Source organism: Ammospiza nelsoni, chromosome 4, assembly GCF_027579445.1.
Source record: "Ammospiza nelsoni isolate bAmmNel1 chromosome 4, bAmmNel1.pri, whole genome shotgun sequence".
Taxonomy (NCBI): Eukaryota; Metazoa; Chordata; class Aves; order Passeriformes; family Passerellidae; genus Ammospiza; species Ammospiza nelsoni.
The window spans coordinates 11,642,041-11,664,615 of NC_080636.1; the positions used below are offsets into that span (position 1 = coordinate 11,642,041).

Here is a 22,575-nt window from a genome sequence, read left to right on the forward strand (position 1 = left end):
CTGGATCAGCTCCTTGCATGGTTCCCACTTCACATTCAGAACTTGCATCCAAGCTGAACTACCTGACAAAATATGAAACTTACTTCAAGTGAACCCAGATTTCTCAGTTCCTCTTTAGTGGAGGCCTGTGTTAGTAGCTCTACATGGCAGCAGTGCCACATGAGCTCTACTTGGCCAACATGTTTGTAATTGTTGGTGTAACCTTAAACATCTGCATGACATCTGCTTTCTTCCAGACTTGAAGTATTGTCTATGAAGTAAAAAACATTTTGGAAAAGTAGAAATTGTATGGAAGATTTTTGGTTACAGTTTCTGTGAATTCCATACATACCATTTTAAAATATGTTAGTTTCTTTTCAAATATATTTGAGTTGTGTAACATCAGAGTTAGTGATCTAGTGGGATGTATAATTCAGACTAATTGAATTTGGTTGACTTGTGTATAGAACAGAAATTCCTTTAGCTGTATTGCCTTTTTTGCATCAAATATTGCTGCGTTTAGTAGTGGGGAAGAATGCTAATGATCTCCTACATGGGCTTAAACTTTCACTGTGATGATCAGTGTTTACCTTGAGTCCTTTTTTTTCTTATATGATTTCTAATCAAAAAAGCATGCTTGTTTAGTGATTGCTGTAGTGCTTCTTTTGTTCATCTGTGCATGTTCATATTCGCTGTTCATATGTGTGTGAATGTAAGGAAGTGAAAGCAAATAGCAGACCAGACTTGCCCTTAGAAGCAGAGCAAAAAATCCCAGCCCCCTTCTGATCATGAAGGCTGTTACAGGTTTCAGGTGTAAGACAAATGTGATTAAATTATTATTTTAGTGTAAATTTTCGTGTTTGAGTTCTGTTTTCTCTGTGCAATAATGAAAAAGCAGCTAAAATGTGGCAGTTTATAAGTAAAGAACTGCCAAGCCACATTTTTTGAAAGTTAAGGATATTAATATGGCAGCATAACTATCATTGTTCTTTTTCCTTGCTGACCAAGGGAGTGTGTCTGCTAAGCTTCAGTAATAATGGAAGACTGGTAAACAGTTCAGGGACAGACAGTGCTGCTGGATAATTGTGTTAGAGAGTGAGTTTGAGGGCATGTTGTATGTTGTGTTGTTTCTGTGGTAGGATCTGGTTGCCCCACTTCTCTTCTGCTTTTTGAAAAAAGAAATAGACTCTCAACTCCCTTAACACATAAATAGTTTTACTTCTGAAGTGTACATAGAGCTTGGTAGGTTTTCCTTCTGTTTGTACAGTATAAAAGCTGTAAGAGCTCAGAGGAGAAACTGAGAAATGGAGGATTAATGGCACTTTCCATGATGGACTGTGTTTGTAGTCCACTTAATTCACTTTTGACCGTGAGGTATTTTTGTTTTAAGCCCATGCTAGTAGCTACCAACACAGAAAATAAGTGCTACAAGGGAGTGTTTAGGAGGCCAGATCAGAGATCCTGGTCTAAGTTAAAATGAATGCAGGTGGGAAGGTTGGCTCTTCACAAGGCTGGTGAAATGCTTGTGCTGACACCTGGGAAGGGTGGGCAGCAGTGGGGATCTGTTCATTTTAGCTCTAGGGCTGCCTCGGGGGGCTGAAGCATGTGGGTAGCTACACTGGATGGTGTGTCATGCAGGAGCTGCTGACATGATACCGTTTAGGTAAATGGTTGTGGAATAGATTTTGTTGGTGTGGTTTATTTGCACTTTAACTGGATACCAGTGAAGGATACGTTTCCTTCAGAAACACACATATACAAAAGAATACTGTAAAAATCCCAACCTGCACATTAGTAGTGTGACTTATTCTGCCTGTAGTGAAGTGTGTTGTTGAATTTTACCCTGGCTTTACCATTCTTGAATTACTTTTACACCTTTATTTCTTTTTCCTGCCGGTGATGTTGCTGTCTGCCCATGCACTTGTATGTCCTGGTACCTGTAGCTGTGTAGAAGGTGAACAGCTCCTCAGCCAAGCCCAGGGCTTTGTTGCTGTCTGATGAATGCTGTTGGGCTCGTAGACCTTTCTGAGCAGCATAATGGAGCCTAGTTCCTAGGGGTAACTTCCTTGTGGAGAATATGAACCTGTTGGCTTCTGCAGTACCTGCCTGGCATTTTACAGCTTGTACAATATTTGACTGTGTTAGAAGTGATATTAAAGCTAGAGTACTGAGAAAAAAAAAAGGCTGCATACATTACATTCATTTATACAAGAAGAGTAGTGGTGGTTGTTTCCAAAGCACAGCACATTTAAATTAAAATTTATAGAATCAGTGCTAATATAATTATGATTACTGCATCTTCTCTATAGCTCAGAATTTAGTATTATTTCAGTAGTTACATTTGAGTGCCAAATGCATGTTCAAAACAAAAAAGCTGTGGAGAGGAGTGTTGGCAAGAGTTTTCTTTGGACATAGTCTCTAGATCTGCCTGAGTGTTGGTGAAGAAGGAGGGCGAGGTTTTGTTTTTTGATTAACATATCCTAGACATGTTTTTGTGTGCACTTACTATAAAGCTGGTGTTAACTTAGTTTGTTTTGCCTTTTTGATGGGATTTCAGTTAATGTACAAAAAGAGACAAAGCTGAGGATGCCTTCCCTTTTGCAGGCAAAGATGCCACTAATCTTTTTAACTTGATGTAGTTTAAAATGAAATTGATTGTTTTTGTGAAGCAGGGCTTGTTTCAAAGTCCTGATTAGGAATTTTTAATAAAAAGCTGTAGTTTTTGGGTCAAACTGAGGATTCTTTTGTAAGTGTGTTTGTAGGAAGAGGGGGATTATGTGCAGGAACAAGTACATGGACTTGCAGAATCAGAAACTCTCAAAAAGACTTAGGTCAGAGTTTGAGAATATTGTTTTTGTTTTGCACATGCAGTGAATTTTTCTACTTAATATTTGGAACAAATGAAAATACATAAGGGCTGTTCAGGTGTGTGGTAGGAGGTGATACTGGAGGAGATACTGTGCAGCTTGATAGTGTTGGGTTAACAATTGAACTCCATGGTCTTAAGGGTCATTTCCAACCTAGATTATTCTGATTCTGTGAACTGTAGTAGCTGGGTTTAAGTCTTAAGTTCCAGACTCAACAACCAAAGTTGATGAAGTCAGAATTTTGTGTAAGACTTGAAACAAAAATAAAGCTGCAGAGTAATTGTGGAACAATGAAATCAAACTTTGCTTCCATTATTGCAGTTATTGCTTATTATCTTTAGTTAGTTTTTTGGATGGGTATAATTCCTTTGGTGGATAGGCAAAAACACTAGTATCTTATTTTTCTGCAGCAGCAAGTAATGATGGGGAGAGGTGAGATAACTACACTGCACAGCTGATTCTTTATAATCATGAGATGAAGGGAGTTAAAACATTCATCTCTCCCTGTGATAGCTTTATTCAGTCTTGCGTGTAGTGAGAGGAGCTGTTGCTGTGTTTGGGTACAATAAGTGTAGCCGTGTCTAATGTTGAGGATGCATCCTGTGTACTGCTGTTACTGCTTGGTGCTTGTCCTCCCAGGTGGCTGCCTACAAGACTTTGAAGATTGGGGTTGGGCACTTTTAGCATTGCTTTGTATTAAAATTCCTCCTCTGCATTGAAATACTCAAGTGTCTCATTTTCTCCTGTGCTCTTGCCCCGTTTTAGGAAAGATCGGGACCGGGACAGGGACCGGGATGACCGTTCCAAGGATCGGGACAGGGACCGCGACAGAGACCGAGATCGTGACAGGGAGAGGGACAAGGAGAAAGATCTGCGACCTGCATCCAACTCCACCTACTATGCATCTGCTGGGTTACCAGCCATAAAGCCAGCAATGATTCCACACAGTATTAACCCTTTCACAAATCTGCCACATACCCCACGATATTATGATATCCTGAAAAAAAGGCTACAGCTTCCTGTCTGGGAATATAAGGAAAGATTTACGGATATTTTGGTTAGGCACCAGTCATTTGTGCTGGTTGGAGAGACTGGGTCTGGTAAAACAACACAGGTGAGTTCATATCTATATGATACTGCATTTTTTTAAAGGTCATGGTTGTGTGTGAGAAATAATTTCTGTAAGAATATCTCACAAACTGTGAGCAAAACTAATGTGACGAATGTTACATTTGCTTAATGAGTGCAAAAGGTGAGGAGAATTTTGCAGCTTCTTCCACTTCAAAAATCCAGTACTGTTTCCAGGCCCCTGCTTCCACTGAGCTTTATAATTGGTAGGTTTCTGTTAGAGGAAGATAGAGCTTTAATGGTGAGACAGAAGTGTACTAATCCACAAACTGAAGTGGTGGTTCCAAATAATTTATTTAGCTGTCTGTGTAGATGGCAGCTACAAAGTATGAACTTGTTCATGTTTTATGAAACCTACTGCTACAGATAAAAGGAATTGAAGTGTCAGATACAGTTCTGACATCTGATTAGCTTTTAGTGGTGCTCAAACTTGAAAGGTGGAGTCTTGTGTTTCTTTGGTGCTGAAACCTCTCAGAGGTTGTAAAGCTTTTTAGTGCTGCAGTTGAAAATCACTTTTTTTCTTTTTTTTTTTTTTTAGTAGACTGATGGTTTTAAAAGTCTTCCTCAGCACCAAAAGCAGTGATAACAGATGTGCAGAGCCTCCTTAAGCCTTAAGAAAAATTTTGAGGACCAGTGAACAGGGAATATCTAATATACAAGGAACACCTGGGTATTTATAGCAGGGCAAACTTGTTCAAAACTGTCCTCTAGTTGTGTTGAAAGTCTGTGTTGAAAACTAACGGAAAAGAGTTTTTTGTTCTGCAATCTGATAAAATCCTTTCACCTAGGCAGAAAATAAAACCAGAATAATATTTTAGACTTAAAAATGGATTATAGCTAGCTTTAAGTCGTAAACTTTTGGTCATACAATTTTGGATGTTGAGAAAATGTGAAGGACATAGTATATTTGATATCTTTTATAGCTGTGCCTAAACTATCTAAAGTTACAGGACCTTGCTGCACATTCTAGGAACCTGTGTTATGTTAGCAGGTAGTATTATGATATTATCTATATTTTTTTAACTGTATAAGCCAGGACCAGGTCTGTATAGAATTCTTCAGAAAAGTTTGATTATGTAGTGATTTAGAAGATGCAGTAGCCCAAATATTATGTTAAAAATGGTGCTTACATTTATGAAAACAATATTACTTGTTGTGATCTGAAAATTTAAAGATCTAAAGGTTGTATCAATGTCATTCCTCAGGCATGAAGCTTTTCCTGCATTATCTTACTACTTCAACCTTAGTTTCTGAAAGGGTTTAAGTAATGTTACACATCTTTCCTAAAAATGGGATTTAAGCTACCAGAAGCATGTAAGCTGTCTTGGAAGCTTCCCTGCTTCCTCTGAATTTGCTCTGTGAAGTTGCAGATACATTTTTAAACAATTGACAATGTCTCTAGGGACATACCACTAAAAATTGTCCTGCTGCCACTTAATGAAAACTTCATTTTGCATATGGTAGTGTCACATCATTTTTGTGGTCAATTGCTGTCTTAAAACCTGTTGGGGGATGATTGTTTTTCTTAAATTCATCAATCTGAGCAAGATTAATACTTTTCTGCTGTTAAGAAATCCTTTAATGCTCGAACTGCAGGTGTACATAAGCTGTTAATGTCACCCTTATACAAATAAAAGCAAGCAATATTTGAAAAATATTATTTCCAAAATTAATATCTTCTTTCATTGTGATAATAGAAGGCTATACAGTAGTAAATATGTTTTTGATATTGAGCTGCTGCCTTTCAAGTCCCTTCCCTGATTATCTGCACCTCTCCTATTTAGACAGATTGAGAGAGTTGGGATTGTTCAGCCTGGAGAAGAGAAGGCTCCAGGGAGGCCTCATTGTGGCCTTTCAGTACCTGAAGAGGACTTAGAAAAACATGGAGAGTGACTTTTTACATGGGCAGATAGGGGTAGGTCAAGGAGAAATGACTTTTAAACTGAGAGAGGGGAGATTTACATTAGGTGTTATTAATTGTTCAGTGTCAGAGTGGTAGAATGGCAGAACAGGTTCCTGGAGAAGTTGGGGAGTGCCTCATCCCTGCAGGTGTTTAAGGCCAGGTTGGATGGGGCTTGTAGCAGGCTGGTCTGGTGGATGGCATCCTTGGCCATTGCAGGATGGTTGAAACCAGATGATCTTTAAGATTCCTTCCACCTGAAACCATTTTGTGATTCTATGATTATGTGCATGTTTTCCCATTAGTTGTGTAGAACACCCAGGCTTGGAAATTCTTGGCTCAGACAATGGAAAAATTGAGACACTTTTCTCACTTGTTTTACATATACTTAAACCCCAAAGCACTGAAGAAGTATATTGGAAGCCAAGGCATTAATTTTCAGTTCTTTAGTGTTTGCAGTACTTTGATTGGTAATTTAAACTTAACCTTTGAAGTTAAGTGGTTTTTCTAAATGCACTGCAAGCAGGTGCAGTGGTGGAATGGGTGTGCCAGATTTCTCTTAGGAAGGGGTAATTCCTTCCTGTAATTGCAGCATTCACTCTTAAATCTGGGATCATATGTGCTTCTGGTATAATTTCACTCTGGTAAAGACAATGGTAAGTGGCATCTCCTTTGTGTACTGGGGTAACATAAGTGATGCCACTTCTTTAGCAGGGCTTTTTGACAAAGTCCAGAAAAAGGGTGATGTGGAATATAGCTTAATCCTTGTCCTTTAGTGTGCAGGAGAACTGGTACAGGTTCTCAAATAATGAAAATTCAGGGAATTCTACCCTGTAACTTTTAACTGAGGAAGTTTTCAAGCTGTTGGAGAGGCTCAAAAAAGCCAGAAAGGGCAGTGCTCTTCTGTCTCTTGCTATGCATTCCTTAGAATGATGAGGTTCCTTTGGCTTTGAAGTAGTTTTTAACTAAGGGTTTTTAACAACCCTTAGTCCATTTATCCTCGATCTTAGAGGCCACTGTGTGTAGTCACTACCTCCTCATGTTTATGGAAGTCATACTTGAAAATCTTACTTGAGAAAGTCCTTGAGGTGAAATGGTGCTAAAGCCATTCCTCCTGCTTTTGATACTAATAAAATGACCTTTTTATGCAGAAAGTCTGGGATTTTGATGATGGTATAGGGTGGGTTTTTTTCTGTCAGTGAGATTAACTTCAGCCTGGGTTTCATAATAACCAAATGAGAGTATATTCCCAGACATGAGTGAAGTAAAAAATGCGGTATGGCATAGTCCTTTTTCCCAGTAATTGTGTGTCTTTGAAAGCTGGACAGGAAAAGTCTTTGGGTGCTTGTCTGTATCAGCTTAGCACAGGGAAGTCTGTGGAGCCCTTTTCTTTCATTTGACACCACTGCTGAAGGTTTTGTTGCTTACTGGAAAATCAATTTTAAATCGGTTTTATTTCATGCTGCAGTGGCCTGGCAGACCTGTTGGTTCAAAATTTATTTCAGGACTTGCTCTGTTTTAAGTCAAAAAGCTTCACCTAATATACTTACATATACTAATACACTTAGTTGAGCTGTTACTAGTGACTTGGGAAGCTGGGGAGGCAAGTATACGTTACAAGATAGGTTTCATGTTGCTGCTGTTAGTGTTCAAGAACTGCTATTAGTTCTAGTTTTGAATAGGATTTTCAGAAATTTGAGTTCTTCACAGCAGTCTAGTAGGCTCCTGTCATATTTTGATTCTGTTTGCTTTTTTCCTGTATTTATAGTGGAAGTATATTCTTCCCTGAAAAATGCTTAAGGCTACACTGATCTGCTTCTGGTTATGTCTTACTGTTTACTTATGTACATTTTGCTATGAGAATGTAATAATGAAGAACTGACATTCTCCTGGTTTAAATTATACTGCTTTCTCTCTTATTCCTCATTGGAATTCCATGTATAAAGGGTATGTTTTCTTTTCCTCTTTGTGCTTTTAAGAATCCTTGGAAAGTAATTACTAAGATCAGGTGGGTTTTTTGGTCTGTAGGCTTGGAACTAGTTTGGCCTGGAGATGTCTCCTCACAAAGTGTCACACTGAGAACATGTGGAGAATAATCTCCCTCAAACTGTTACTGACTATAGGAATTCTGAATAAATCTTATTTTGGATGATTCTTACTGTTTCCAGATTCCTAATAGGAGCAGAAAACTACAGACTGGCAAATAAAAGGAGTGCTAACACAGGAAGGAAAGCATAGGGGTTTTATATCTGGTTGATGAAATTTCCAAAGAACAGTATTAAACTTAATAAACATAATTGTCTGTTCATTTTATTTGTTGCACTTACTGGCTAAGACAATTCTTTATTACTAAAATAATTATTTTTACTTAAACATATTAATAAGCATTACTTTTGCAAGACACAAAATACATTTTACTTACGTAGAACTTTAATTGTGCTACTGATCTCAAATCTTGTGTGTGTTAGGGCTAATTTTGGTTGCTCTGGAGCATGTTGGCTGCTGCCAAGTACCTGTAAAAGGTATTGATCTAACATGGGTAAAATGTACCTTAAACCTATGCGTTTCCTTGATAACTTCACAGATAGATATGTACATACAACAAGAGTATGCCTTATTTAGTGGCACTGAATCCAACTAACTAGCCTATTTCTGGTCCAGTCTCTCCTGCTTTGCCTGGTTTTGCGTGTGCAGTTGACATCTCTGTGGAATTGTAACTGACTTAGAGTTCAGTATGAAGATGGCAGGTTGTGTGTGACCATGTGAAGTGTGTTGATCCCTGAATTTGTTGGTGCAGATCCCTCAGTGGTGCGTTGACTACATGCGCTCGTTGCCGGGCCCCAAGAGGGGAGTGGCGTGTACGCAGCCGCGGCGGGTGGCTGCCATGAGCGTGGCACAGCGCGTGGCCGACGAGATGGACGTCATGCTGGGCCAGGAGGTTGGCTACTCCATTCGCTTTGAGGATTGCAGCAGTGCTAAAACCATCCTGAAGTAAGTGTGACAGCTGTCAGGTAAAGGTGTAACAGCATTCTTGGAGGTAGGGGAACAACAGGGTAGTGAAGGATGAGAGCAAAGTTATGAAAGGACTAATAAGGGAGTGATTCTGTGGATTGGTGCTTTTGTCTGAGTGGGGAAGAGACATGGGAGCTGTAGCATGAGCTGAGAGAAATGAGAGGTGTGAGGCATGAAAAGAGTTGGAAATTACTCATTCCTCCTAAAGAAAGCGCTGCACCCTATAGTAATTAATTTTAAATTATCCATAAAAAAGGAGGTGATCTGAATAAATGTTTTATTCTTAAGGTGCTATTCATAATAAAGCCCTTCAACATGGCAGTTTCTCTTTGTTGTACATTCTGATGGTTTATGTGTGGTGTCTTCTACTCTACTTCTGGTGAAGTTCAGTAACTTATTTCCATAAAGAGAACTTTCCGAAGGTTCACAACTGCCCTATACCTGGCTCTGAGACACACAGGAGTGTTTTACTTGTCAGCTGCTATAGATTCCTGTGCTACCAGGAAACAGGTGCATTTAATACATCATTTGTGGATTACATTCAGAATGCTCTGGTAAAAACATCACAGTGTGGTTCAAGGATCAATGCTTTTCTATCAAGAGGCGACTTCTCTTTGGTCGTACAAGTAGGTAAAGGACTGGGCATAAAGATAATATGGAAAAAAATGTAACAGTACCAGAAAAGCAAGAAGTGAGCAGATGATCTGCAGACAGAAAAGGAGAACAATTGCAGAAACAGTACATCTTGGATTTTAGATGGTGTTTTCCCCTTTATTTGCCTGTTTCTTGAGCTCAGGTGTGGATGTCTGCCAGTAATACTCTACAAACTATTGTAAATGTTACTAAACCTTGTTTCCCTTTCCCCCCCCCCCCCCCCTTTTCTTTGAAGCTTTCCCCCCATAATCCCAGATTCCACTTATACTCTATTTCTATTTGAAAACTTAAAATGGGCATGTTACAGTGCTGGAAGTAGTTTGCTGGTGTTAGTACATTTAAAAAGTTGATTAAAAGCTTAGTTCAAGCAATATGGAAGAGGATTCTGCATCCAGCCTAACAAGCAGAGTGTGAGTTGGAGTGGTTTCTGTTTGTTCAGGTACATGACTGATGGAATGTTGCTTCGGGAAGCAATGAACGATCCTTTGCTGGAGCGCTATGGTGTTATAATCCTTGATGAGGCCCATGAGAGAACACTGGCTACGGATATCTTGATGGGAGTTTTGAAGGAAGTTGTAAGACAAAGATCTGATCTGAAGGTCAGTAATGATGAAGTCCAACAGCATCTCTGTTCTAGTTGCAGTCATACTGGATAAAGTATTTGTGTGCTTACCATTAGCTGATTTTTATTACTGTTTTTTGATCTGTGATAATGTATATTAGAAGGCTAACCCTAGGAAATTCTGAACCTGTTTTGTATTGAGGAAGCTCCTAGAAACAATACAATTGTAGCTTAACCTTATGTATTTGACTTGAAATTTTTTTGAATCTTTATAACAAGGGTGCTGTATTCAGGTAATAAAAGCATTCGTATGTCACAGTCAGCAATTTACTTTCTTAAAATTACACATTGCATGTGTAACATGTCACAAGTTCTAAATGTTGAGTAACTTTTTGTCCTCCAACTCTACAGGTTATAGTTATGAGTGCTACTTTAGATGCTGGCAAGTTTCAGATCTATTTTGATAACTGTCCTCTGCTAACTATCCCGGGTCGCACCCATCCTGTGGAGATATTCTATACTCCAGAACCTGAAAGGGACTACCTTGAGGCTGCCATTCGAACAGTGATACAAATCCACATGTGTGAAGAAGAAGAAGGAGATCTCTTACTCTTTCTTACTGGACAAGAGGTATTTTCTTCTGTTCATTGTTTCATACAGAAACTGCTTCAAGTGACTTGTGTAGACTAAAACAGTTTCCTTTTCTAGTTTATTGTTTGAATAACCTGAGGTTTACCTGCCATACACTTTAGGTCCTTTGACATTGTACATATCTGTAATGTAAATGGTATGCAAGGCATTTCTAAAATCAAAATGCTCATCATCTCAAGTACTTCAAAAACAGAAACCCAGAGAATGAACCCTAGCTTTGTCCTGATGGGAACTCCAAAGATTGGGGTGCCTGAGAGCGTCCTTGGTTTTTATTGAAAAGATAATTCTGCTCACATGTATTGTACAACGTATCTGAAGAATAACCATTTGGTTCTGCTGCTTAGCTTTTAGTAGTAGCTTTAATAAGAGTGTTCAGATTTTGGTTTTTTATCAATAACTTGCAGTGTTAGCCTGGAGACTTTATGTACCTTAAGTTCAGGGAGTTAGGTCTCAGAAATAGACTCCATGCCCTGCAAAGGAGTGTTGTATACAAGCACTTAAGCTAAACTGCATCAGGAAATGGGGATTTTCTGGAAATTTTAAATACTTTACTTGAAATAACCTGGGGTGGTTTTTTTTCTTAGTCCTGGTCTTTCTTTGAAGCTCTTTTTAGTGTCCATATTGGTGAACTGAGATGGAGAAGAGGTTAAAAAACCTGTAGGCATTTTGAAAGGTTGCTGGCCTCAGTCAACCTAAATGTGTTTTTAGTAGGGGAAGTGCAGCTAGCAAAAACATTTTTCAACTCATTCTTCTTTCAGTTAGTACTCTTGAAGAAATACTTTTCAAGGGATGTGGATCATCTCAATGTCTTTCTTACAAACAAACACAACCTTAACTATGCCAAGGGGGGATGTGGTACAAGTAACTTGTGATGCTAAAGGTACCCTGGTTTCTTGAGTAGACTTTCCAACCATAAAGATGTGTTGCCTCTTGCATGAGTTGTAAGACATTTGATTAAAGTGTCTTCTGGCAGGTCAGCTCCCTTAAAAAACCAAAGCAATGACTGTCACTATGAAAGCAAATACTCTTGACTTTTACATTTGTCCTTCTTTGATAGGAGTATTGCTGTAAGTTAAAGTACAGGTAGGAAGAATTACTTTCAGTGATAGTGGCTTAGAAACCTACCTGCTTGGTTTTAGTTTGAAGTTGAGTTCAGACTAGCTGGGTACTTAAATGTGTGAATTAGTGAAACAGCTGTTGCAGAAGGGTGAAAATTGGTGGCAAGAGAAAGGAGCACTGCTGTCCTGCTGTTTCAGCAGATTTTATTTTTCTAGCAAGATGCTGGGTCAGGCTGGTCTTCAGCCTTTCACAGACCACAAATGCGTGGCCTTCTGGTTTATGAATTTTGTGCTTGCTACATCATGTGCTATGTATTACTCTAAATAACTGTTAAAACCATCACTGCAGGGCATGGGATAAGTGTCCTCCTTTGGCAAATGGCTCTAGACTCCAGACCTGCCAGTGCTACAGATGTACTCTGTTCTTTTGTGTGAACAGGTTATTTGATTTTCACGGGGTTCATTTGCAGGACATAATGTATTATAAGCAAATTCTGAATAAAATGCTGCACACCGGACATGCTTGTAAGTGTACATAATTGAGCATAAAAGCATCTGACACTGTATTACTGAATCACTTTAAAACATGCCTTGGTAAGCTAGCACCCTGTGCTCTGCAGTCTGGAGTTGTCCATGTGTCAGTTGATGTACTACCCAGGGGCACTGGAGTTGGCTCTGCCTGGACCTAGTCTTCGTTTGGGTGGTTGGCATGAAATTCAAGTCTGGTTTAGCTTCTGTAGTGAAGTCTAGAACTACTTTAACCCTTTTGATTAATGACATTTTGGGGCCTCTGTTGAGCATCATAATAGAATCTCTGTGTGTATTGCTGTTGAATCTAAAGTGGTGTGACCTGCTGTACTCTTGAGAATAGGAAAGTGTGCGGTAGGTACCATTGCCACTATGTGCTTAAAGTTCATTAGGCTTAGTAGCTAGACTAAAATTGGTGTATGCTAGGCAGAAATACTTTGTAGTTCTTTTAGATGCTTCTAAATTGTATCAATAGAGTGCAAGATTATTTGTTTTTCTTGTCAGAAAGGTGCATATACACAGCTAAATTGAATTATGGCAAAGGAACATGCTTTAGCTGAAATGGTGCAAATGTGACTTGAGAGTTTAAGAGGCTGAAAATTAGATGTAATTGCAGTGGCCTGTGCTAGAATGGGATTCCTTATTGGCTACTGTCTTCTCATCCAAATGATTTTGAAGTAATTTTGTATGGGAATTAAGATGGATAGCAGTTAATTAGTACAGATTAGTTAAGACATAGAGAAGATGATGAAACCTGGAGATAGCGAGGAAGATTCAGTGTTGTCATGCCCAGAAAATTAAAAGAAGCTTAAATGTGTTTAGAAACTAAAGGAATCTTAATTTTATTTGCCTGCTACTGGATGATGATAAAATTGTTGTTAATGGTGTAGAAGTATGTGTTCAGTAAAAATTTCCTTCTTGAATCCTGAAAGGAGCAAAAGTCTATGATTACATTGTATGAACTGCTTTTAAGTTCCTTAGTAACAAAAGAGAACGTTAAAAAGCAAAATACACTACAAGCTTTGTAAGGAGGAAAGCTCATTTTTAAAACAAACACCCCCCCCCTTCCCCCCCGGTATATCGAGAACTTTTCAGAACAGAGTGTTCATGTTTAACTGCCAGTGTTCAAAGAAAGGTATAACCTGGTATATTGGGCTTGCATGGCCAAGCTTTGGTAGCAGGGTGGCTTCTTTGAGAAGCCGCTAGAAGCTTCATCCATGTCCAGCAGAGTCAATCCCTGGCAGCTCCAAAGATGGCTGTGCCACTGATGAAGGCTGAGCCAGTGGTGGTTATCTCTGTGATAACATTTTTAAGAAGGAAGAAAACCCCACAGTCTGTATTGAGCAGTTATAATTGCAGCCAGAGAAGAGTAGGTTGAGAACATGTGAGAGGAACGATTCTGCAGACACCAAGGTCAGTGCAGAAGGAGAGGGAGGAGGTGCTCTGGGCACTAGAGCTGGGATTCTCCTGGAGCTTGTGCAGCCTGTGGTGAAGCAGCTGTGCCCCTGCAGCCCATGGAGATCGAGGATGAGGATGCAGAATCCACCTGACAGGAGGCTGTGACCATGTGAGGGCCTGTGGAGAGCAGAGCCCCTTCTGGAGCATTCTGTCCTTGGTCACTCACCTCATGGAGAGTGACCTGGACCTGTGCTGCAGCAGCTGGCAGAGATCTGTACTCATGAGATGGGCTCGTGTCAGAGAAGTTCATGGAGAGCTGTCTCCCATGGGGGGGTTTCATGTTGGAGCAGAAGGGCTCCTCTTCCTGAGAAGCAAGAGAAATACCTTGTGATGAACTGACCGTAACCCCAATTCCCTGTCTCTCTGTGCTGCTGGGCAGGAGGTACAGCTGGGGGGGGGGCAGGGGGGGAGGTGATTTGAGAGTTTTATTTTACTTCTCATTATCATGCTCTGATTTTGTTAGTAATAAATTCAGTTAATATCTCTAATCTCAGCCTGTTCTGCCTGTGGTGGTATTTGATGAGTAACCTCTCTGTCTTTATCTCAGCTCATGAACCCTTGTATTTTCTCTCCCCGTCCAGCTGCAGAGGGGTGATAGAGAGGCTTGGGTGGGTGTCTGGCTTACAGCCAGCATCAACCCACCACACCTGGACAGCTGTGAGCTAGCTTGCCTGTCATCAGTCACAGGCAAAATTGGAAACTGAGAGGGATTTCAACAAGAGAAAAGCATAATTACATTTCAGTCAACATGTCTTTCTTAGACAATAGGTGTTGTCAAACTTGTTCTCATTCTTTGGGATTACAAGGTTGGTAGTCTAGTTGTGTAGAGACAAATTTGTTAAGCTTGCAGATCAACTGGTTTATTTTCTACTGGAGAGGCAACTGGTTTATTTTCTACTGGAGTTCTCCTAAAACAGTATTAGATTTTACACTCCATTAAGATCAGTAATTCGAGAGTAGGTGTAACATACTTAAACTTGTGGGGTGGGAAAGACAGAAATAGTGACACAGCCACAGTATAGATCTGTCTTACATGTTCTGGTAACATGGGCATTTACAAATACCACTTGTATTCTCTGTCACCCTTTTTTTATAAAGCCAAATGCATTGTTATACATTTATGAGAGAGTATCTAAGCTGCATTTGGAGATGTGAAGTACAGATCAGGAGTGTTCTTGATTGTTGATAAATATACTTAAAATTGTTGCTGTGAAGTTCAGTATTATAGAAGACCTTAAAATGATACTGGTAAAACTAGTGGTTTAGAAAAGAGTTAAAAAACATTTTTGATGTTTTTGATAGAAAGCTTGATAAATGAGGATTTATTTTAAAGGTACAATATTTTCATCACTGTGAAACTGGTTGAACTCTGTAATTGAAAGAAAACAGAGACTTTCTTATATGCTAATTGAAGTAAAAATTGATTATCTTTTGGTGTCAGTTGGTAGTGGTTGGGTGAGGTTAAGAGGAAGTCTCTGTACTAAGAGTGAACACAAGTTGTCCTGTTTAGATTCAGATAGGAAGTATTTGGGGAGTTGGGCAGCATGAACTGAAAGAAGAGCAGTAATACTAATTTTGTTCAAATGCTGAAAGGAGGAAGGTGTTTTGCTCATCCTATGAGATTCTTTGGGGGTACCAAATACAGGATCAACTGAAGAAAGGGGTTCTGCAATAACGTTCCCAAGGACTATGTTTACTAAGTCATTGAACTCTATTTTGCATGCCAAGTGCTCAAATTGTCCCATTGAATGTGCTTAAATGACATCACTACTCACCATCTTTTTGTAGAAAGGGTTTTTGTGAAGATGGGATACAGCTTTGCCCTTATGATTGAATGGAGCCTGGCCAGCAGGTTCAGTGGCTGTTTGCACAGCCCACTCTGGCCTTGAGTTAGAGTGCATGCTGGCAGCGAAATCACTTTGGCTTAGGGTCACTCATGGTCCCTCAGTCAGTAACTGCTGTTTACTGTCACTGGAATTTCACTGTACCTTCTCCATGGCAGCACAGGTGAGTCTAGCACACAAACAGAAGGGCTGGATTTGCAAGAGCAATGGAACTCAGTAACTTGAGGCCACAAATATTTTCAAAGGAGTGGGAAATGCTGAGGGGGCTGGGTTTGTTCAGCCTTAGGAAAAGAAGGCTCATCATGAGCCAGTATTTAAACTATGGCTACAACATACATGGAGGTTCCCTTTTTACACACACCCACATGAGAAGATGGGGGTAATAGATAAAAGTTAATCCTGATGAGATTTTGATTAGACACAAGAGGAAAATTTTTCAGAGTGGGAATAATCAACCATTGGAATAAACTCCCAGGGGAAGTGGTGGGTTCCACAACATTGGACCTGTAGGATTCAGCTGCATAGGGTGTTGGGCCATCTTTCCTAGACCATGTTTTTGACAAGACAGGTTGGATTAGATGATCCTTTAGGTTCCTTCCAACCTCTTGTTCTGTGATTCTGTGAACTGCATTGCTGCTTGTCATTCTGGGTTTCTTTTGATGTTTGTGGGTTTGGGTTTTTTTTTTTTTTTGCCTACCATTGAATGGAGCTAGTAAGAATCACGAATTTTTTTCAGCACAAACTTGCTTCTTAAAGACATGGTGCACTGAGTCAGTAAGATGTGCAACTGCTCCTAGAATATTTTTCTGTTGTTCATGGTCTCCAGTATGAACACCTTACTTTTGACTGCAAAAATGTTATCAGGAAAAGTAATGGAAGGGAATTTCTACTGAGCATTCAGCTTGAACATGTAATAAAGACTTCATTTTCAACAGCAGAAAAAAGTAATGTGCATAATAGGCAAAATCAGTCTCTTGTGTGATTAATTTTATACAGCTCCTTTTAGATGAACTGTTAATAATACATTCAAATCCTTCGTTTTTGATGCAGAGCCAGGGTATGTTAGGTATTGAAGTAGTGAGATGCTACACAGCAGTGGAAATGTGTTATTGGAGGCAGCTGATAAGGTATTGGTTTGTGCTTCAATTACTTCCGAGTTTCTCTTAGCTATGTGTTTTGACACACAGCCTGAGGAGCCAGGAACTGGCAGTCAGTCTTTAAAAGTCATACCTGGAAGATTTTTAGTAATAAGGCTTTTTTAAGTTATATTTTCTTTAGGAAAAAAAGTGAGTATTGCTGAATATTACTTAGTAATACTTCGTTCAGGACATGAACAAAGTCCTGTTTGTGCTTTCAGTCTGGTAAGTATTTACTAGTATGCACCACTAAGATGGTGGTGGGGTGAAGATGTAAGCATTAGTCCTGTAAGTGGTACTCTTGAAGTTAAGCCACAGGAAAACTTATGGTTCTCTGGGTTTCAGTCCTGGCATTCTGAGAGTTCAGGACTCATTTGTGTTGTTAACAGGCTTCACATGCTGTGGTGCACTACTGTTACTAATAAATTGAAGGGAAACTGCACCGTGGTCTTGCCTTGTTTTCTAAACAATACAATGCTAAGTATTGGTTCCCACACAGACTTAGGTCTTGCACAAATGGAAGTTGAAATCCTGAAGCTTTTTGGGGTCTTAGAATTGCTTATTGATACTTAAACTCCTGAATTAAATTCACCTAATTTGACAGATATTCTAAATATTGCCTGTTGCTCATCAGCTATTTGAAAACAAAGCAGCCTGCTTAGGTTTTTGTCTAGACTCAGTCTTTATCACACTGATTTGTTGGAAGGAACACCATTTCAATTATGTTAAATTTGATTTAATAATAATAATCTTGATAAAATTATTTTCCAGATTATGGTTTTGTTTTTTTTTTTTTAAGCTATTTTTACTTAGCTGTAAATTCAAAATGAAAATTGTTTACTGTCACTTGGATGTTGAGGTGACTTTGTTTTTCCTGGTCAAAAAATATTCACCACACAATTATCTTGTTGATCACTAGTACATGTAAAAAGAAATAGATTCTCTTTACTGATTGTAGTTGTTTTGGAAGCTTTTCCAAGGAAAATCACTGAAGTGGCTGATGGTGTGGAAGAATGTTGAGGACTCCATGTTAATGTTCAGTGTAGTACTGAGGGGTTCTTAACTGCTGCTTGATTCTAGTTTCCACAGTGTTGCAGCTTAACTGTATGTATTGCCTGTGCATTGGAAATTTATTTTGAGGGGATCAAGAGGAAGTTTCTGGAAGCTTTGAAGTACTTGAGATGACTGTCTGGGACAAGTCTGATTACTAGGTTCTGTGAAGTACAGATGTGTTGTGACACTTGCAGCTTGAGAAAAATGAGCAAATGCTAGTGTAATCTTTGTTTTTGTGGCTGCTTGTTTTGTACCTTTTGGTAGTCACCTTTTTTTTAGCATGAGTGCATCAGCGAATAAGTTCATTGAATATTATTTTACTGAGAAGTATTTCTCAAATACTAGTACTAAAAAGTCTTGTTTGTGAAGAACTAGGATCAATCTTGTAACTTCAGCATTGCCGAAAGTCTGATGCTTTTTGTATGTCAGGCCTGTTCTCTTCTTTACCTCTGAAGCAGGTCCTTGGTGCTGATGCACTGGGCATCATGGGTCTGTGTGTGGGTCTTTTCATCCTGTGTCTGTTCCTGCTTCCTTTTCCCCCCTTACCCACTATCCCAGGTACTCAGTAGTTCAGGGCTTTGAGGAGTTTTTCAGACATAATCCAAATACAATTCAAGTTCACTCTACCTTCTTGTTGTTCTGCCTGAGAAATGTCTTCTTCTGTGCAGATTGTTGCAATAATCTTTATTCCAGGAAGGGGTTTATAATGAATTTGTTTGGAGTAGATGGTTTGCAAATATTTCAAGGTGTATGGTTTGTTTGTTTTTAAGAAGCCTTTCATACTTGAGTAAAGTGAGATGATTGAATTAGGCTTACTGAATCTTTAAAGGATTAAAGATAGGATTGTGCCTTCAACTATATGTGTCATATTTCTGGATTTAGATATTTTCTTGTGATGCAAACAAATCTCAAACATTCAAAGGTATCCTAAACACTTGGAAACTATTACTGCTACACATAATCCTTTTATCTTGTGAACTTGGGGATACCAGTTTTGGTTATCATCTGTGTGTGGTTCTCCATACAGTTAGAATGATAGAAAATCCTGAATTGGATATGCCAATGCTTATCCAATGCTGAATTGGCTTTTGCCAAGCTTACATTAATTGTATACACTGATTAATACTGAACAAGTATTGCCTGTGCTTCTTTAAAACATACTCCATGCATTTGTGCTGAGAATTTAAATGCCTCTTTAAAAACAAGTGAACAACCCAGATTTGGTGTAGATCTACCTGAATTTATGATTTCTAAAATGGAGATTGCTTGTGCCTTTCAAATCACAGTTTGGAGCAGTCATTTTACAGAGCCTTTAGATTACCAGTTCTGTGCATTTGCTTTAGGGTTTAAAGTATCACTTCGGCTTCAGGCTAGTGAATGTGGTAAGGGAGGTATCTCCTCTTTTCTCAGAGAATGTTGTAGTAAATATTTCTGCCTTTGTCTACTGTTGCTTTTTGTCATGACTTTCTTCTCCCATCTGGTTGAGATGGAGGATCAATAGTTGGTCAGTGTGTCTCTTAGTTGCATTAGTGAAGGCTCTGTTGGGATTTTTAAATTAGAGGTAATGAATGGTGTTACTCATTAACATAAATTTCTGTGCAATCCAACTTTACTTAGATCTTGTCATAACGATTTGGTCACCTAGCTGGCTTCAGTGTAGTTGTTTGAAAATGAAATGAACTTAGAACAATTGGGCTGTGGTGAACTGTTGTCATGATCTGTCCTTACGAACTGCGTTCATGATGGTTCGTGGGATGATCTTGGTGCAAAAAAAAACCGACATGGCACAGGGGATTTGCAGTAATAATCAAAACAAATATACCTTTATTGAATGACCACAGCAAAATGGGATACAGGGATTAAGGAAGAGAAAGAGGAGGGTCTAGCTACCAAACGTAGAGACGAAGTCTTTTGGTCCTGTCCAGTCGAGGATCCGCCTGTTATGTTGGGGAGATCTCCGAGGCACAGTTCATCTGGACCCCAATTACACTCTTTTTCGTTGGGGGAAGGGAGAATAAATTTTGCAACTGAAACAAAGGTCTTCAGGGGGGAAGAATAGAAAGGGGGGTACACAGAGTCCAAGCAAGGCAGCCCACGAGAACCATTGTTTTCTCGGTGCAGTGGTCACAACCTGCAGGCAAACATCTAGGTTTGACCAGCTTGCCTCTCCCCACACACCTCCCTGGGTTAGGGGTTTCAGTCTCAGTCCTTGGAAGGATTAGAGGAGCCTTTTCACATGGAGGTTTCATGTCTCAGTCCTTGATGGAGAGGCTTCTTTCACGATGCCAGTAGAACAGGTGAAGGTCTTCTGTGGGAGACCACCCGAAACTCAGGAGAACTCCAGCCAGGCCAACAGGTGGGACAGCTTCCAAAAGCTGTTGTTGCAAAAAGGGCACAGTGCCCCCTTAGCATACAGCAAACACACCTGTAAAAACAGTAACTTAGGAGCGCTCTCAGATCTCAGGGCCTTGTTGGCATGTGACTTTCTCCTTCAGAGCCAGAGATTCTTGGGGGGGGTGTCTTCTCTTCAGTGGTCCCCAAATGACGATTGTGAGGCAGATGAGGGAAAATTGAGACAGAATCTCACAACTGTTTTGTGTGGAAAGCAGAAAATGGTCTAGAAAATACTGTTGTAGAAAAAAGCCTAAAACATCTTTCATCTTTAAGAGAATTTCAGTGACTTTTCTTAAGCTTAAATGGAATTTCAGTTAATTTTAAAGTAAAATCTGAATCCTAGGATTGAGAGGTTTGGTTTTGAGTATCCATGTTTATACTGTAAAGGTGTTTGTTCTCATTAGGTACAATGAAGCAAATCTTCGATATAATTGCATTAGTGATACGTGACATTAAAGCTTAATTGGCTTATTTTAAATATCTTGCACATCAATTTCCTTCAGATTGTGAAAATTGAAAAGGTCATGAGTGCAGTTTAATATTCCAGGGTGAGAGATTTCAATTTTAGTACAATTTGTAGAGATTTAATTAGGAAACATGACTAAAAGAAAAAGGATGTTGAATGCAAATTGTGCTGTTCATTAGAGTATAGAAGCTGAAACATCTTGAAGTATTGTGGAAATTTGATTGCAGATTCAGTAAGCACCTTGATTGATTTTTTATTTTTAAAGCAGAAGTTATTGTGATTGTTCTGCAGGGTGTATATTTAATCTAATTGTCATAAGCCCTCTAAATATGCTTCCTTTTTCATGGAGTTCTCTTCTAACCAGTATTTTTATTTTGCAGGAAATTGATGAAGCCTGCAAGAGGATAAAACGTGAAATTGATGACTTAGGTCCTGAAGTTGGTGACATAAAAATCATTCCATTGTATTCCACCCTTCCTCCACAGCAACAGCAAAGAATATTTGAACCTCCCCCACCGAAAAAACAAAATGGAGCAATAGGAAGAAAGGTAAATACTAACCTGTGTTAGTGTTCTGTTCTGTAAGTAGCTACTCATAGTTGCATGGGCCATGAAATATGACTTTCAGCTCCTTTGAATGTATTTTAACATCAACAAGTACAAGGGGGTTTTTAATAAAGCCCTGAAAATGCAGTATTTTATCACATTACAGTTTTTAGATAAATTGAAATTTGTCTCTCCATACAAATCAAAGTTCTGTCATCCATGTATATAGGGCCAGGATGTTGTGCTAACAGTGTCATTTGACTGAATGGAAATGGCATTCATTTAAGTTTATGTGAAATATGATTTATGTGGAGGATGGGATTTTTTTTCCATAACTAATTGAGATGTGCTTTTTTTCCCCCTGTTGTTTTGGAGACAATTTGGGCTGTCTCTAAGGAGTAGATTGTCAGGCAGGTTTTATCTGTTGCTTGAGGTTTATGAGAAGGTGCAAGTTATAACAAGTATGTTGAAGTTCAAGGTTTGTATTTTGGTAGTAATAACTGAGGAATTAAGGTTCTTTCATTAGGCAAAATCGATTGAGAAACTGAAAAACTTGAAATGACGCAGTGAGTGTTCTTTGTTAAATTATTATGTCAATGCTCCAATAATCCATAGTAGAAGCTATGTGTTTTTTAGAAAGGAGTCATATTAAAGCTTCCTAAAACTAAACTCCTCTGCAGAACTGGCAGTCACAAAGCTAAGATTTTGAAGGTCAAAGCTGAATCATATGTGCTTTAGGCAGGGTTTGTTCCTTGATTATTTTTGTTTTTGTGCAGTACAATGCATGTGTAATACTAGTGACAACTTTCTAGTGTTCTGGAAGAATAAATCACTTATTAAATTTAGTGAAATTATCTTCCTCTTCCTGGAGAAGTTGATTGCAGAAAGCATTCAGTCTCAAATCATGAAACTAATGCTGCAATAAAATTGTATTTGCAAATGACTTAAATGAATGAATTTGCTTTTAAGTAATAAGTGATAGCTATGTATTTAATTAAATTTTCACTCATGTTTAAAACTATGCCCTTCAGAATAGGCAGGTTTTGGTTTTCTGCATAAGAGGATAACAAGGGCAGAGTGTAGTTTTTGTTCTGTTGAAATGACAGAGCCAGTACCAGTCTCTGAGAGGAGGACACTTGGTGTAGCAGCTGTTTTACTACAAGAAAAGTTGTTATGCTCAAGATCCCTGCTATAGGGAAAAGCAGGCACAGCATGTAGGCAACAGACTTAGACCTATGAAGTTACTTTTCCATGTTTGGCTGAAATATTCTGGCTTCCACATTTTACTTTTTATCCCCATAACAAATGTAACTATGAGTGAAAGTGCATCAGTGTTGTAA

At 39.0% G+C, this 22,575-nt stretch overlaps 1 protein-coding gene across 1 annotated transcript in view; it reads left to right on the plus strand.

Annotated features, from left to right (window-relative positions):
* Positions 1-22,575, plus strand: part of DHX15 (DEAH-box helicase 15) — a 45,366-nt gene that overhangs the window by 2,150 nt on the left and 20,641 nt on the right. The window contains exons 2-6 of the mRNA XM_059471357.1: positions 3,612-3,960; positions 8,672-8,865; positions 9,980-10,139; positions 10,514-10,732; positions 21,071-21,238. Of these exons, the coding sequence (XP_059327340.1) occupies positions 3,612-3,960; positions 8,672-8,865; positions 9,980-10,139; positions 10,514-10,732; positions 21,071-21,238 (1,090 nt within the window). The remainder of the gene's footprint in view (positions 1-3,611; positions 3,961-8,671; positions 8,866-9,979; positions 10,140-10,513; positions 10,733-21,070; positions 21,239-22,575) is intronic.